General features: G+C 32.1%; 1 protein-coding gene across 1 annotated transcript; it reads right to left on the reverse strand.

The window, feature by feature from the left end:
- Positions 1-1155: 1155 nt before the first annotated feature.
- LOC134709325 (melanopsin-like) lies at positions 1156-11153 on the reverse strand. Its single transcript, XM_063569495.1, has 4 exons — positions 11083-11153; positions 4337-5181; positions 2813-2936; positions 1156-1638 (listed from the first exon to the last, which is right to left on the reverse strand). Exons 2-4 carry the CDS (start codon positions 5099-5101, stop codon positions 1256-1258), a joined length of 1272 nt encoding a protein of 423 aa, XP_063425565.1. The 5' UTR covers positions 5102-5181; positions 11083-11153; the 3' UTR covers positions 1156-1255.
- Positions 11154-16150: the final 4997 nt, after the last annotated feature.

Consider the following 16150-nt stretch of genomic DNA (forward strand, 5'->3'; position numbering starts at 1 on the left):
TGCCCCAATAAATAGAGAACATATACCAAGACGCACATTCAATATCATAATTTGAAATTAAACTGAAAACACTTTGACGAAAAAAAAGATAAAAGAGACAATCAACAGTATACTAACACAAAACAGAAAACTAAAGACTGAATAACACGATCCACCAAAAAAACAGAAGTAATTTGCCGTAACCGCAATCTGATTGGAGACAAACTGCATTAGCTTGATTAACTTTTATCTTCCTTTTGCATATTTAAGCAATTAAAATATTTTTAAATTAAACTGCAGTTCCTCGATTGTTCTACCACCAAATGAATTTTATTAATAGATTTGTACATGCATGTGCCACAACTAAGAAGACACTGTACCTCTTCCGGAGCAACTGAGTACACCACTTGTTTTTGGCACGGTTCGTGGTGCTCAATTTTTGTTTTTTTATGCAGTGTTTTATGCGAGTGTATTCGCCTTTCCATCGTTTTTGTATTTTTGTCATAGCATTGTCGATTTTCATCGACTTACAAGAGTTTTTAATGTCCCTCTGATATCTCTGCCTTTTGTTAAAAAATTAATTTAAAAAATACAACATGTAGCTAAACTTTACTTGCAAAAGTTTTAAGGAAGATCTATATATAAAGGCAAAGCCGATGATTAGTAAGCTTCTGAACTCATTACACCTACATTGGCTTAAATATTTTGATACTTTTGATAATATACAAAATTATTTTACCAGATAAAGAAAAATTTCAAATGAAACATTTCGCAATATTTCAAATCGTTATAAAGTATAACTAGCTAAAGATAAGATACAATCTTGTTAACTATAATAAAAATGATCAACAAAGACTGCCGATGGTTAGATTAACCGATATAACCATAATAATTAAAATATTTTTCAAATTAGAGATACCAAAAAGAAAAAAATAACAAAATACTAAACTCCGAGATATTCACAATATTCACATGAATGTTTAGTGTTTGAGACCAGATGACAAATTATACAATAAGTTTTGTGGGAAAAATCGTTGCAAATAATAAAACCAAAAAATTTCATAACAACAAGCGATAATTCAACTGATCTTCATTTTATTCATTATTTGAACCCGAAGCAGCTTTTTGCATTCGAACCACTATTGAATTGCTTCAGTAATAAAATATTCTGTAATATATATCGATGGCAATAACAAAAAACAAAAATTCATAAAAAAATAATGTATCCGAGAAAAGTTTTAATATATTGGTGCTTGGTGTTTTCGAATAGTGTTTCCTAAACTACGGTTTCATTTATGGTTTGTCCTAGGCCTGTCTTACTCCTTTTAGACATTTTTTCCGGGTTACAGCTACTTTTTGTTTTTGTATGTGCTTTTGTAGATAATGTATTAACATTACTAGCATTACTAGCAGCTGGACGAACTATTTCTTTCTGATTGAATATAAAGTTCTCTGATTCTGACCTCAGACACTCAAAGTGTTCCTTTACCACTCTTCGCATTTTCCGATCTCGTCCCATGTAAACCAATGGTGTAAAGCAACTGCCAAGTTTTGTCACTAATGATGGAATTGAAATTAGTAGAGGTGTTAAGGATTTTGCATCCACTATTGCCCAAATCATGGTAACTGAATAGGGTGCCCAGCAAAGCAGGAAGGCAACTGCATAATTAAAAAATAAAATATAACTTTAAACGAACAAATTCTTTGATTGAAAAACATAAACAATTAAATTGTTACAAATATTTGCTGAGTACTAGTAGAATGTTCTTTAATATCACATTAAACACGAACTATAATACAGAATCATTAAAGCATGTTGTATACATGCAGGCATCAAGACTGATGCAACTATTTAAACAGTAGTCGGGTATCATTTCGAAGCATCTTTTTTTAGAATATGTTTCTTTAATTTTTGACCGGTGTTTTTTTTAATCTTCTCCTTGCATTGGTAACTTCATATATATTTTTGCACAAAGCTTTCGCGTGATCATTCAAAAGGGATGAATCTAATTCAAAAAGTTCATTCTGATGTGAAAAGGTTCTGTAATTTAACCTATCCCTTTACAAAATTTTTAATTGTTTGAAATACTAAGGGTTTTCTACCTCAGACATAGATTACCTTAGCTGTTTTTAGCAACACTTTTAGGAATTTTGGATCGCAATGCTCTTCAACTTCGTACTCGTACTTTATTTGGCTTTAAAAAATAAATTTGATTCGAGCGTCACTGATGAGTCTTTTGCGTCTGGCGTATATTTAAAATTTAGTCCTGGTATCTATGTTGAGTTTATTTGAAGATTTGAAATCACATGAAAACAGAAAAAGGTTTGGAAAGACTCATATTTACAAATTCTTTTGGAAGATTTTCAACGAACTAAAGAACATTCAGAAAAATTATTATTTTAATGTCAACCTTCACAATTGGAAAGACTTCATTGTTATGTGCGACATAGTGTTACCGCGAGCGTTAATTGGGACTGGTCAATTACGAGAAAGGTAAAATAAAGTATATAAAAAATATCAGCAATTTAGTTTGTTAAATTTCATATTTTCCCCGAGATAAATCTTTATGTAAAGTGAATCAGCACTATTATTGTTGAAATCCCTTCACAATTCTTCAATTCTGTTAATTTTTTATTGGCATTATTTTATGCAGAAAGAACTTTGTGAAAAATTTAGTTCAAAGAAATTAAGAGAATTAAGCCTCATTTTTTATTTCTACGCATATCCTAACTGATTTTTTTTTTTTACCTCAATACATATTTTTGTTAATTTCAACATAACTCGTAGCAATAATGTGAAATATTTAGTATAGATTGTAAGTTTTAAACTTACCCACAATATAAACTAAAGTCAGTGCTAGTTTTACTTCCAGGTTGATATTCTTTTTTCTTGTCATTGACATTGGCGTATCTGTGTGTTTGTTGCCCGGAAAAAGATTTTTCCTAGTCTCCATCACCTTACAAAATACGTTAAAAATTCATGTTTAATTGCTTATTATATTTCATAGAAAGAGTGTAACACATATTAACTTGTAGCAGTTTAAATCTTCTTAAAAGCAATGCACATTAGAACTTTTATGGCCATAGGCCAACAAAATTCTGAATCAGTTTTTGTTAAGAGCATATTACTTGAAAATGTTTGGTAAAGCAAACGAGATACCTCATACTATCTATGTTTTTTTAATTTATTTTGAAAGTGCAAATATTAGTCGAACAGTCTAACAGTTTCTTTTATTAATTTTCTTCAATATTGTAATATCGTTATTGGAACTTATTAAGCGATGTTATTTTAAAACTAGTTCAATAAAAATTACTACATGTATATGTATGATGGACTCGCTAAAATGATTCTTTCTTCCGATGGTCTAATTAATGACTTTCACCAATAGGATTCTTTTTAGACTTCATTAAGCCTGTACGGAATGTTGAGTCTGGTTATCGGGTGAACCGGTTATCGTAGGCGGCAGTATTTAACTAACAGCCGTGGTTATATAAAACAGCGTCATACAGTAGATAGATCTTTTTTTTTATTAGGGATGACCTCAGGTTCTCAAAACGGGTAGACTATCTTGCTCCACTATTGACACCCCGTCGTATTGATCATGGTATGAAATTTTCAGTGATGTCACAATCAAAGAAAAGAAAACTAGATGACCGTTACTAAATATGAAACATATCCATCGTCATCTTGTGACATATATATTCCATTATGTATCACTGTCCATAAAACTTTGGAAAGGGTGTGTTCATCTTTACCACTTGGGTAATTTGGTTCAATAGCTTTTCTTAATAGCAGCAACCATGTACTAAGGAAATCATGATAAGAAACGCAAGTTCTAGAATGCCTTATCTACTGAGAAAATTAAACGCCGTATGCAGGCGCTGCTCCCAACTTGTATACCCGAGGAAACTTTCAGATACTAGTATGTAGACGGGTGCCACATGCGAAGCAGGAACTGCTTACCCTTCCGGAGCACCTGAGATCATCCCTAGTTTTAGGTGGGGTTCGTGTTGTTTATTCTTTAGTTTTCTATGTTGTGTCGTGTGCACTATTGTTTGTCTGTTTGTCTTTTTCATTTTTAGCCATGGCGTTGTCAGTTTGTTTTTGATTTATGAGTTTGACTGTCCCTTTGGTATCTTTCATCCCTCTTGTATATATGGATTTTGCATCAGTTCTTTCTCTAATTTAAATTTGTATATCTTTTTTTGTGAATTTACATCAATAACACACAGGTTGCATTCAACTTCTGTCATTATTTATCATCGACCCACCTATTATTTTCACTTAAATTAAACTTGCGCTAATTTATCCAGAAGATTTTAAAACGCAATAATTCAATGAACAACGATAATTTACCTTCGAAAATATTTTCCAGTAACAAAATCCCATAACTGCAAGTGGTAGAACAAATGCGACAATCATCAATACCGTTAAATATGATCGGGATAAAGCATCTGTCAATTCGAGATCGGGAGAACAAGTGGTTCCTAATCCTTCTCGTACATATTTGTTCCATCCAAATAATGGACCCATAGCCAGAATTACTGAAAAAAGTATGCTTCCTGATATGGCAGAAATGCTAAATGAGTTTATGGATAGTCCATTAAACTTACAAAGCACTACCATGAGATACCGGTCCACAGATATCAAAGATAAAGTAAACATAGTGCACAAACCAAAGGTCGTCATTAAAAATCCATAATACATACAACCAGCATCACCAAAGAGCCAATATCCTGCAAAACTAGATGAGATAACCATAGGATAACCAATAATTGCCTTTGTAAAAGCCAGTATACAAACGACAGCCATGTACGAGTTTATCCTGGTCAACATGGATCGCTTTTTGATGAAGAAAACATACAAGCAAGTACCATTTGTAAATATTGATAATGTAGTAGTAGTTAATAATATGCATCCAACAACTAAATTGATCCATGATTGTCCAAAGTCCTGATCTTCAGATGCTAAATTCCATCTGCTAACTGATTCGTTGGTGGTATTGTTTATCATGGTATACGATGATGCATTGTGGGTAATGTTTATCGTTGTTGACGTTGACTCATAGTTGGTTATGTTTATGGTGGTTGACGTTGATTCGTTATGGTTGGTTTTAATCATGATTGACGGTTGATTTCCTGCTAGCTGCCTTAAAAGTTAAGCCCAGTTACTTTTAAGAAGGTCCATTGTTAAGACATGATCTACAAAAATATATAAATGTCATATCATTTAAATATACCAATTTGAAAAGTTTGTTTAAATAAAATGTTTGATTTCGTTGTGTTTTATTTTCTACTTCAAATGAGGATATATCTGAGACTAACAGGTCTTCTTTAGTCTGAAATCGCACGACTTTTTAGAATAGATAGGAAGTCTAAGTGTTTCACGTATTTATAGTTTGTTTTGATTACTTTTGGTTTATTAAGAAATCCATGACTTGACTAGATATTTTTTTTATACACAAACTACATGTATACCTTTGAAATACACATGCTACAATTTAGAGAGAAAATTAAATAGACGAGAAAATTAAATTGTAGTATTGTTTACGGAAAAGTAGTTTTGCTCAATGTCATCTAATTTGCTTATTTTTAACAAAAAAAACATTAAAAAGACAATTTATCTGGATATCACAAATTTGTTGTCAATTTACACTTCTAAATATGTAAATTTTGTCCTTGGTTATCCGATTTTAGAACAGTATGTTTTCTTGTTGAGTGTATTAATATCTTAATTGTAGTAATCTTGACTGTGTTGTTTACCTTATCGCCACCAATACTTAATATAGACGTCCGAATTGCGTCATAATAAAATTAACTGTATGTTTTGTACGTATAACGGACTTTTAATGAGCGGTAGAAAATGTTTCATATTTGAGTTATCTCCCATTTGCCAAGACTAATGCAAATAAACTAAAAACAGATATAAATAGTAAAAGTATATATAAATAGATTGTTTGCTTTTTTATTTGTGTATTTTTATAGAATATTTTTACCTATAGATTTGTTTTTGAAATATTTTTGTTTAATATGTTTGCATTTATATGATTTGTCACAAACTTATACATGTATATGTTCAGATGAAACTAAATAAAAAAATATTTGAATTGAATTGATATTGTGAATCTTAGAAAAATCAACAGTTTCATTATCATGTGTTTAATGATTCAATTGCAACCTAACTGTGAAGAGGCTCCGATTTGAGATCCTCCCCTAAAAAAATGAAAAAAATACAAGCATCAATGAAAATTTCAGATAACAGATATCCTATTTATATTTAACTTTTTCTTTCTTCGAAATTCATAGAATTGGATTTTAGTAGCAGATCTTTAATTGCTTCTCTCATATTAATTAAATACATGTAACTAAAGACTCGGGTAAAAAGTAAAATAACGGGAATACCGAACTCCGAGGAAAATTCAAATCGAAAGTCATGATCAAAATAAAAAGATCAAACACATCAAACGAATGGAATACTCGAGACTTGGTACAGTCATTTCATTATATAGAAAATGGTCTACATGTAGCTAAACCTCTCAGTTGTATGACAGTCGCATACAAATCTATTTAATTGACAATAATGTGTGACCAAAGCAAACTTTTACATAATAGGTAAACAATCTTAAAAATAGAGGTACAGCAGTCAGCATTGTGTTATAATCATAATCACTATAAAAATACTGATATGTCGTCAAAGAAAAACAAAATGGCATATAAATAAAGCACGTCAGCAAAAACGATAGACAAGAATACAAAAATGTACCACGGCTCAACAACACATAGACTGGATGCATAAGTACCGAATCACGTCACAAGGATATTACCAAAAAGGAACCATTATGAGTCATTACCCAGAATATATACATTAAGACCATCTTGTATTACTGAGACAAAAATGCAGTTTAGGCATAAGACAATATTTGTAATTTATCGTTGAGTTGTAATCTATAATAAATCATGTGAATTACCCGTTTGGACAATGCGTTAACGAAAAATACATATAAAATCATTATTTTATCCTTGGTTGTTATGAGACGCGTTAATTGTTACTAGGGTGCTCTCTTCGAGGTCCGTGCTCTTAGTATATAAAGACACCGATCCATTGTGTAAGCTTCCATTTGTTGTTGTAAGTTTGTCATTTATTATTTGGCTGTCGACGAATAACAATCGCTTCTTCAGGAATACCAGAAATAAAGGAATTAGAATTTGAAGCTGGAAAGTAAGTTTGTAAACCTAGTTGAGTTGAAAGCGTTGTGGTTTTGAAGCAAGCGGTTTTTAAAGTCTTTACGATTGTTGCAAGCTACCGGGTTGTTCCGATACTGTAATTTCCCTCAGGAATGGTCGCAGTCCCTCGAACAGGTGGTTTGTAATAGTCTGGTGACTTTTGTGCTTCGGAGACTAGGTATTACAATTATTGCAAGCTACCGCGTTGTTCCGAAACTGTAATTTCCCTTGGGAATGGTCGCAGTCCCTCGAACAGATAGCTTGTAATAATCTGGTGACTTAGGTGCTCCGGAGACTAGGTGCTTCAAAACTAGTTGTCTCAGGAACTAGGTGCTTCAGAGACTAGTTGTCTCAGAGACTGGGTGTCTCAGAACTAGGTGTTTCAGGAACCTAGGATTTTTGAAGCTTGTTCTTAAGTTTAATATAATTGTTTGTCAAATCAGTTGGGACCTCGGAGTCAGTGAAAGGATCAAGGATAAATCGAGGTTCTAGTTTTCAGACTACTGTTTGATACAAAGTTATTTGTGTAAATAGTGTTATTTCTTTATTAAGTTTCAAAGTTGGTCTTGTAGTTTTAAGTAAAGCCTCCAAGTTGTAGTTAGGTTTTTTGAGTTAATTAAAAGATTGATATTGGAGTATCTCAGATTCTGTGAAAACGGATACGAACATATAGTTCATTAGCCAAACACGTTACATTACTTGTGAATATAAAAAAGAAGATGTGGTATGATTGCCAATGAGACAACTATCCACAAGAGACCAAAATGACATGTCAGACATTAACAACTATAGATCACCGTACGGCCTTCAACAATGAGCAAAGCCCATACTGCATAGTCAGCTACAAAAGGCCCCGATAAGACAACGTAAAACAATTCAAACGAGAAAACTAACGGAAGTTGATACGGAATATGTATCAACAAAAGGAATTTTAATCAACAAGGTCTTGGTATCTTCCAATAAACTTTTTTTTTAATTAAAAGGACTAGACGTTCTTTGACATACTATTAACACTGGTTCATCAACTTTTTTTTAATTAAAAGGACTAGACGTTCTTTGACATACTATTAACCCTGGTTCATCAACTTTTTTTTTAATTAAAAGGACTAGACGTTCTTTGACATACTATTAACCCTGGTTCATAAACTTTTTTTGAATTAAAAGGACTAGACGTTCTTTGACATACTATTAACCCTGGTTCATCAACTGTGGCACAGACATTGGTGACGTTTGATAAAGTCCGGGTTGCAGCTGCAAGCCTGCAATCAATAATTTCAGATATTTTTAAATCATTTTTTGAAACAGAAATATCTTTCTTCATTGAAATCTCGATTTTTTTTTTTATAAACAATGTTTTCATAACTATATACAAGTACATGATATATAGAAAAGAATAATCAATGATAGTGTTATTCTCATTCATCGCTCATCAATTGTGGCACGCGTACAAACATGTTCATCACATTTTGCCATTTATGCTTCCCAAAACATACAGATTTAGCATAAAATTATCTATGTTATCATTTAACTCAAACTTAACAAATTTTTTTAATCTCTTAGAACGGTCTCAGATATCGTAAATCAATTTTAATCTAAATTTTCACTTAGGTTCTTTTTGCATTTATTTGTTAATTTAACAGCAGCCCATAAATATTGGGAAGGAGGCTGTTAAAATATCTTAAGAGTCAGAGAAATTTGAAATTTTCTGAATTTTAATTATTTGAACGCACTTTATGGCATCTTAAAATATTTACTATATTCTTCAGTATAATTGAATGATTAGTTGAATATTTTTGTTTGCTAAATGGTCAGAAAAAAACATTTCTTTCATATTCGAGACGAAAAGAAATTAGACAAATAATGATATTTTGCAGAAATAGCCTATCTGGATGAAGAGTGGGTATTGGACAACACTGTTGATTGGACCTCTTGTTTTTTTACTTTCAAGCTATTTATTCCTTTTTGCAGCACTGACATAGTCTTAAACTGGTAAAGATAACTTAAATCGGAAAAATCGGCTTCGGATTTAGTGTCAGTTGCGGATCAAGAAATTTTCATTAGTGGGGCCCACTGACTGACCTAAGAGGGGTCCCGCTCCATTGATTCCCAATGAAAGCAACCATATTTTTTCCCCAAAAGGGGGCCCCTCCCCCCTAAATCTGCTTCTGAGTGTTTATCCGATCGGCGATTACCATTCCGCACTGCTAAATCCTCTTGTGGATCTCAATGACAGATGAGGGATCCTAGCCTGACATTCTGGTCCAAACGAATACTTCGTCTACTGTAGAGCACTGAGCCAGAATCCCAGGCTAGGAGAAGTCAAAGTAGGCATTTTCTCTCATCTTCGCCTGTTAATAGGACAACTGTGAATATCAGTATTCACAATATAACTTTAACATTTTTGTGTGTCGGCTATTTAAAAAAAAAAGTCAGATCTTTTATTCTTTCTGTTTAATTCATTCATATTATTTACAACCTCTGGATGAATTTTAGCTTGATGTATTTTATAAACATCAATAAAAATTAAAAAAAATCAGTTCTAACTTAATTTATTGTTATAACATGTATTTTGTTTGCCTAATATAGTCCCAAGTGTTGACAGTGGGTTACTTGCCATTAATTTTTGTACCCCTCCTAAATTTATTTCTCCATGTTTAATGCCTCAAATTGCAAGAAGGGGGTGAAATTACACTGTAAACACATTTGGGTCCAGAATTTAAAAGGAGAGTAGTGATTTGGTCCAGCTGAAAAAGGTTAAAAAATAGCACTTCTGAAGCTGTCAAAAGATTTCAAGACACCCTAAACATAACATTGTCCATATTTTGAGTTAGAGCCGATGAAGCTTAAGTTTTCTATAATTTTGATATATTTTGTCCCAAAAGTAGTACAACATATTGAAAAAATTTAATTGAGAAAGCGCAGGTGGGATTTTTAAATTTTTCATTAATGTTCTAAAAGAAATGCACTACGAAATAATTGTGGTCTCGGACCATAAGGTCGCATGGTTCTGTATTGCCCTTTGTTTTCTGTCTTAATGGCACACACGCGCATCTAAATCTTTTCAAATCATTGTAAAAAAACCTGAAAATTGAAAACTTTTAAACTGTTGAAAGTCATATGTTTTGAGCAAGTTGGCTCTGTCTCTTGAAAAATATAAAATTCATCGTGAGTTAAATAAAAAGTTTGACCAAATAAGACCGAACACGACTGTGTATGTATGCATTCGACCCACTCAACGGAAATGGGAACCAGGATCAGCCTAGATTGTGGACTCCAACAGTAAAAATATTACTTACTCAAGCGACACTTTATTAGCGGAAAAAGTAGGAGAAAAACGGTGGAAAATAGAAAAAACAAGTTTTGCAAATGTTAACGATAAGTGAATTGTATGAAGTATTGTACATTCTGTATAGTTTTATACACTTACGCTGTTCCTGTGCAGTTCACTAGACAATAGACTTACAGAGAAAGAGTCAACGACTCATTATTTAAAGCAACTGTAATGATAATATATAAAGGCAATGCAAGCTTTAAATGTCATGTGGTAGTTTATGTCTGCATTAAAACTAATGTAGGGTATGGTTCTCGTTATTGTGACCGTACACAAAGACCTCAAAAAGACATCAATATTAAAGTGACCGTGTAAACGATAAACATCTGTCCACATGGTATGTTTACAATAAAAAAAAATCAAACTTCAAATGATCCATCTGCAACTATGTTATAGCCCAAAAACCTACACCCGTACAAAACAAAAACTTGATTTTTTTTTCTTTTGAGTATTAAAATGAATCTGAACAAAACAATTATTTTTGAGATTATTGTGATCAAACTTGCACTAATAAGTTTCTTAGGTTAAAATTAAGATATTTACTTTACCTTATAAACGAATAGATGCAAACTATCTTATCTTGTTATATAAATTTTGATATGTGATATTATTTTATTTTGTTAACAGTGCATACACAAATAAGTAAATATTCAGAAATTTCCCAATTATCAGATAATTAATGGAAGGTAGGTATTTTACAAATTTTCATGTCAGTAATTATTTCCTCGATTTGACCACAATCAATAACATTTATAGTTGTATTTTGTGATCAGCAGCTGTTCGATTCTAAATAAATCAATTCATAATTCACTACAGCTGTATATCTAACGTTGCTGTAATCACAAAACTGCGCATGTCTGAACAAAAAGGAGGAACAACGTAATAAGCTTAATTGATATGCTCAAGCGAGAACAAGACTTAAGTGATCTAAAAAAGTATGAATTCTGTATTACACCTGTATATATCATGGACCAAAGTTAGTTATAAAGCTAAACAATTGCATTTATTACTCTTTTTTGCAAGTACAGAAAGAGACTTTTCGAACTTCTCTTAAAGTGATTTTTACTGCATGCAATTGCGTATTGATGTGCGTTTTTTTAGTCCACATTGCCCAGATGTAAAGGGGGAGGGTTGGAATCTCACAGAACGTGTTCAACTCGCCTTTTTTAAGGAACCTCTGGCATTTTTTAGTTTTGTATGTTTCTTTTTTTCTTTCGGTTCATTTATATGTTTATGAGTTTAGGGTGACGGGGATTCTCTACATTGTGCACATGTTTCTCCTTACTATTTAACCAAATGACAGGAATATTGCGAAAATTGCCAATGAAAAAAATTGCCAATGTGTTTATTATGTGTTGGCAGACAGGTACACCTTACACTTGTTCGTTTGTCTTTGCAGATTATTGCTGTACTCTACTGTTGGTAATATTCATTTGTCAGTCGTGGCTGGGTACTTATGCATACTATCATTGTGTTATTGTACTATGGTAAATTTTTGTATTCTTGTCTTTCATGTTTTGCTAATACGCTTTGTCTATATTCCTTTTCGTTTTCTTTCTTTAAATATTTGTTAGTTTTTATAGTGATTAAGATTATATACAATGTTGTACCCATATATTTTATGTGGTTCAGGTCTTTTTTTAATGTTTCGTTTTTATATAAATTATGGCGTTGGTTTTCCTGTTCGAATGTTTTTACACTAGCGATTTTTTTTCCCATTATAGCTTCCTGTTTGGTGCGAACCAAAGCTCCGTGTTGAAGACCTTACTTTGACATATATAGTGGTTTACTGTTACAAATTGTGACTTGAATAGAAAACTGTCTCATTGTTACTCATACCACATCTTCTTATATCTAGAAACGAGATACACTATTCATTTCCTGCATGAAATGATACTAGTAGTACTACCACCCAATTAGCTGTAAAATTACATCTTTTTGTTTGGTGCATCAATGATTTACAGGATAATAGTCTTACTATGTAAATAAGATACTTGGTTGCAAGAACAAAATGGGCTGATAAAAATAACAATCATATTTAAAACAGATATATATTTTTCGTTCATTTTTTGTACATAAATTATGCCGTTAGTTTTCTCGTTTGAATTGTTTTACATTTGTCATTTCGGGGAATTTTTATAGCTGGCTATGCGGTATGTTAAGGCCGGCCCGTACGGCGACCTATAGTTGTTAATTTCTGTGTTATTTCGTCTCTTGTGGAGGGTTGTCTCATTGTCAATTATACCACATCTTTTTTTTTATTCACAAAAGACACCGAAGTTCCGGAATATAAGATTTCAACATAATCAGATATACAACAAATACATGTAAATGTTTTTGATATATGTGCATCGATACTTACGGAGCAACAGATGTTGGTGAAGTACATATATACTAGTCAACAAAAGAAACGATACACGACTTTGAAATAAAATTTATCAAAAAGTAATAAATATAAAACAAAATGAGATACATTATTTTAAATAGCTTTCATTTGCAATGTATTCTCATGTGATAATGAAAATCAAAAATTGTCGGAAAGTATCTAAATTCCGTGTAAACGATCATAGGGTGCAAATTAGTTTTGCGGAAAGTTGAATAAAAAAATCGACACATAATTTTCCAAGTACTGAAAAAATTTCAAATTTGTTAAAAAATATTTAATATGCTTATTATTATGTTGTAACTAATTGGTTGAAAGATTGTTTTTTCAATTTTTTGGGGAAAAAAGTGTTTTTTGAAATCTCTAAAAATGGAACTTTTTTTTTTAATTTCGTCTCAAATCAATGGTTTAGATGTGAAAACAACACACAGTAAATTTGGAACCTTTCGGATTAGTTTTAAGATTGTTACTGCTTTTTGAATATCACTTTACACATACTGTATAAATGGTAAATCAGTTGATAATGTATACATTTTAACCATTTCGAGTTTGCTTAAAAAATAAACGAGGAAACTGTATAATTTTTGAAAACAAATTGATGGCAAACACTGTCTTTACCTTCAAATGAGAGATTGGCATCATTAGTTGGAACTTTTAAAAATTTTCGTTTTATGTAAATTTTGTAAAAAAAAAAATCGCGAAAAAACGTCACGAAAGTAAAAAAAAAGTTTTTAAACGGATATATATTTCAATAATGATTAAGTATTACTACCTTCAATATTGGTCCAATAAACGAAAATTTTTATCTTTAATTTGAAAAAAAGTCTTGTATCGTTTCTTTTGTTGACTAGTATATATAGCGAGTGGCTGCTAGTCTGAGCCTGGTACCGGTCATATAATGATTAATTGGATATTTAACTAGTATATAACTTAACAAATCAAATTAACTGAAAACAAGGCATGAATGAAATGTTTGGTAATTTGTTGATAGTTGGACAACATTTCGCTAATTGCCTGATAATTCTTGCTAATTGTGTATAAATGCTAGTTTGTAGCATGTGTTATTAAATATACAGTAAAACGAAATATTCAGTTTAATTTTTTTTTTCTGTTACATAATATTGATTAGACGTTATTCATAATTACAGAATCGGATATTAAAATCGTGGACTAAAAGTTGTCCTATTGTTGCTACTTTTAGTCTAAATATTATATTAACGGATAACATAATGTAGTGAGATTTTATCCTATGAAAAAGCCATTTCCAGACGTTTTTGTCACACTCAAGTTCAAGTTCATATTCCTCTACTTCCATTTAGTTCATCCCTCAGGTATGTGAGTATTGTCGAACTTTCACTATACAAATGTGATAACAAAGGTAACGACATATAACAGAGTCTGTATTTACAAAAATTGGAAAGTTGTATTCTCTAGAGATTTATTAAGAATAAGAATGACACAAATTAGTTTAAGCCTATTTGGTCATAATGGATTGGGAAACAATAAAATTGAGAATGGAAATGGGGAATGTGTCAAAGGGACAACAACCCGACCAAATAAAAAACAACAGCAGAAGGTCACCAACAGGTCTTCAATGTAGCGAGAAATTCCCGCACCCGGAGGCGTCCTTCAGCTGCATGGCCCTAAACAAATATATACTAGTTCAGTGATAATGAACGCCATACTAATTTCCAAATTGTACACAAGAAACCAATATAAAAATAATACAAGACCAACAAAGGCCAGAGGCTCCTGACCCGGGACAGGCTCAAAAATGCGGCGGGGCCAAACATGTCCGTGAGATCTCCCCCCTCCCCCCATACCTCTAACCAATGTAGAAAAATAAACGCATAACAATACGCACACCAAAATTCAGCTCAAGAGAAGTCCGAGTCTGATGTCAAAAGATGTAACCAAAGAAAATAAACAGAATGACAATAATACATAAATAACAACAGACTACTAGCAGTTAACTGACATGCCAGCTCCAGACTTCAATTAAACTGACTGAAAGATTTTGATTTCATCATATGAACATCAGGCACAATCCTTCCCGTTAGGGGTTTAGTATCATACCATCATAGCATATATGAGAAGAACATAACCCGTGACTTGACAACAGTATCGTAATTATATCCCTTCTTAATCAGTCTATTTAAAGGTTTTGTAAGTTTCTGAGGTGAATACTGACACCTTTGTGCTTTATAAAGAATATTTCCATAAAAAATTGGATGTGAAATACCTGAACGTATAAAAAGTCTGCATGTTGAGCTATATTTACGAATGATGTCTTTATACCGATGATAAAATTTAGTAAAAGTTTTGACTAGTTTGTGATATCGAAAACCCTGGTGTAATAATTTTTCAGTAATACATAAATTTCTCTCGTTTAAATCTAAAACATTGTTACAAACACGAGCGAATCGTACAAGTTGAGATATATAAACACCGTAAGATGGTGACAAGGGAACGTCACCATCTAAAAACGGATAATTAACGATAGGAAATGAAAAATCATCCCTTTTATCATAAATTTTAGTATTCAGCTTTCCGTTAGTGATATAGATATCAAGATCGAGGAAAGGGCAGTGGTCATTATTAGTATTAGCTTATTTAAAGTAAGTTCAGCAGGATAAATTTCATTAATATACATACTGAAGTCGTCATTATTGAGAGCCAAAATATCATCCAAATATCTAAAAGCACTTTTTAGGTGTTGAAAACTCATATTATTCCCTTTCCACTTTGCGGGTACGGGTGCTGCCTTGTAGCGGCATTAGCGGGTCTTTTCCGAAATCTACAAGGGTGTCATTTTACTTTTTCAAGACCATACTCGCAAATGGTGTCAAGGTAGAGCCGCAAATTCAGTCCCGAAGGAAATGTTCTCCCCGGATCAGGAATCGATTCAGGAACCTTGGTGTTAGAAATTCGATGCACTAACCACTGCGCTAGCCACTGCACCACGGCTCTCTATTTATTTTTTCCAACAACACAGGCTAAGTTGTTATTACAATTTATGTTATACGAATAACATCATTTTGATATTGTTTAGCAAATTAAAACAGAGTGTCAATTTGAATTTCCGTGTTATTCAAATCAGTGCGTGATAAATATCTGTTTCTTTCATTTTAGTTGTTCGATGTTAACAAATAATTTTGGTGATTTTCGTTTCTGGAACCAATATCTAATTTCTGAAACGAAAACAAATATACGAAAATGTAAATTACAAATAA

This window comes from Mytilus trossulus, chromosome 1 (genome assembly GCF_036588685.1).
Source record: "Mytilus trossulus isolate FHL-02 chromosome 1, PNRI_Mtr1.1.1.hap1, whole genome shotgun sequence".
NCBI classification, from domain to species: Eukaryota; Metazoa; Mollusca; class Bivalvia; order Mytilida; family Mytilidae; genus Mytilus; species Mytilus trossulus.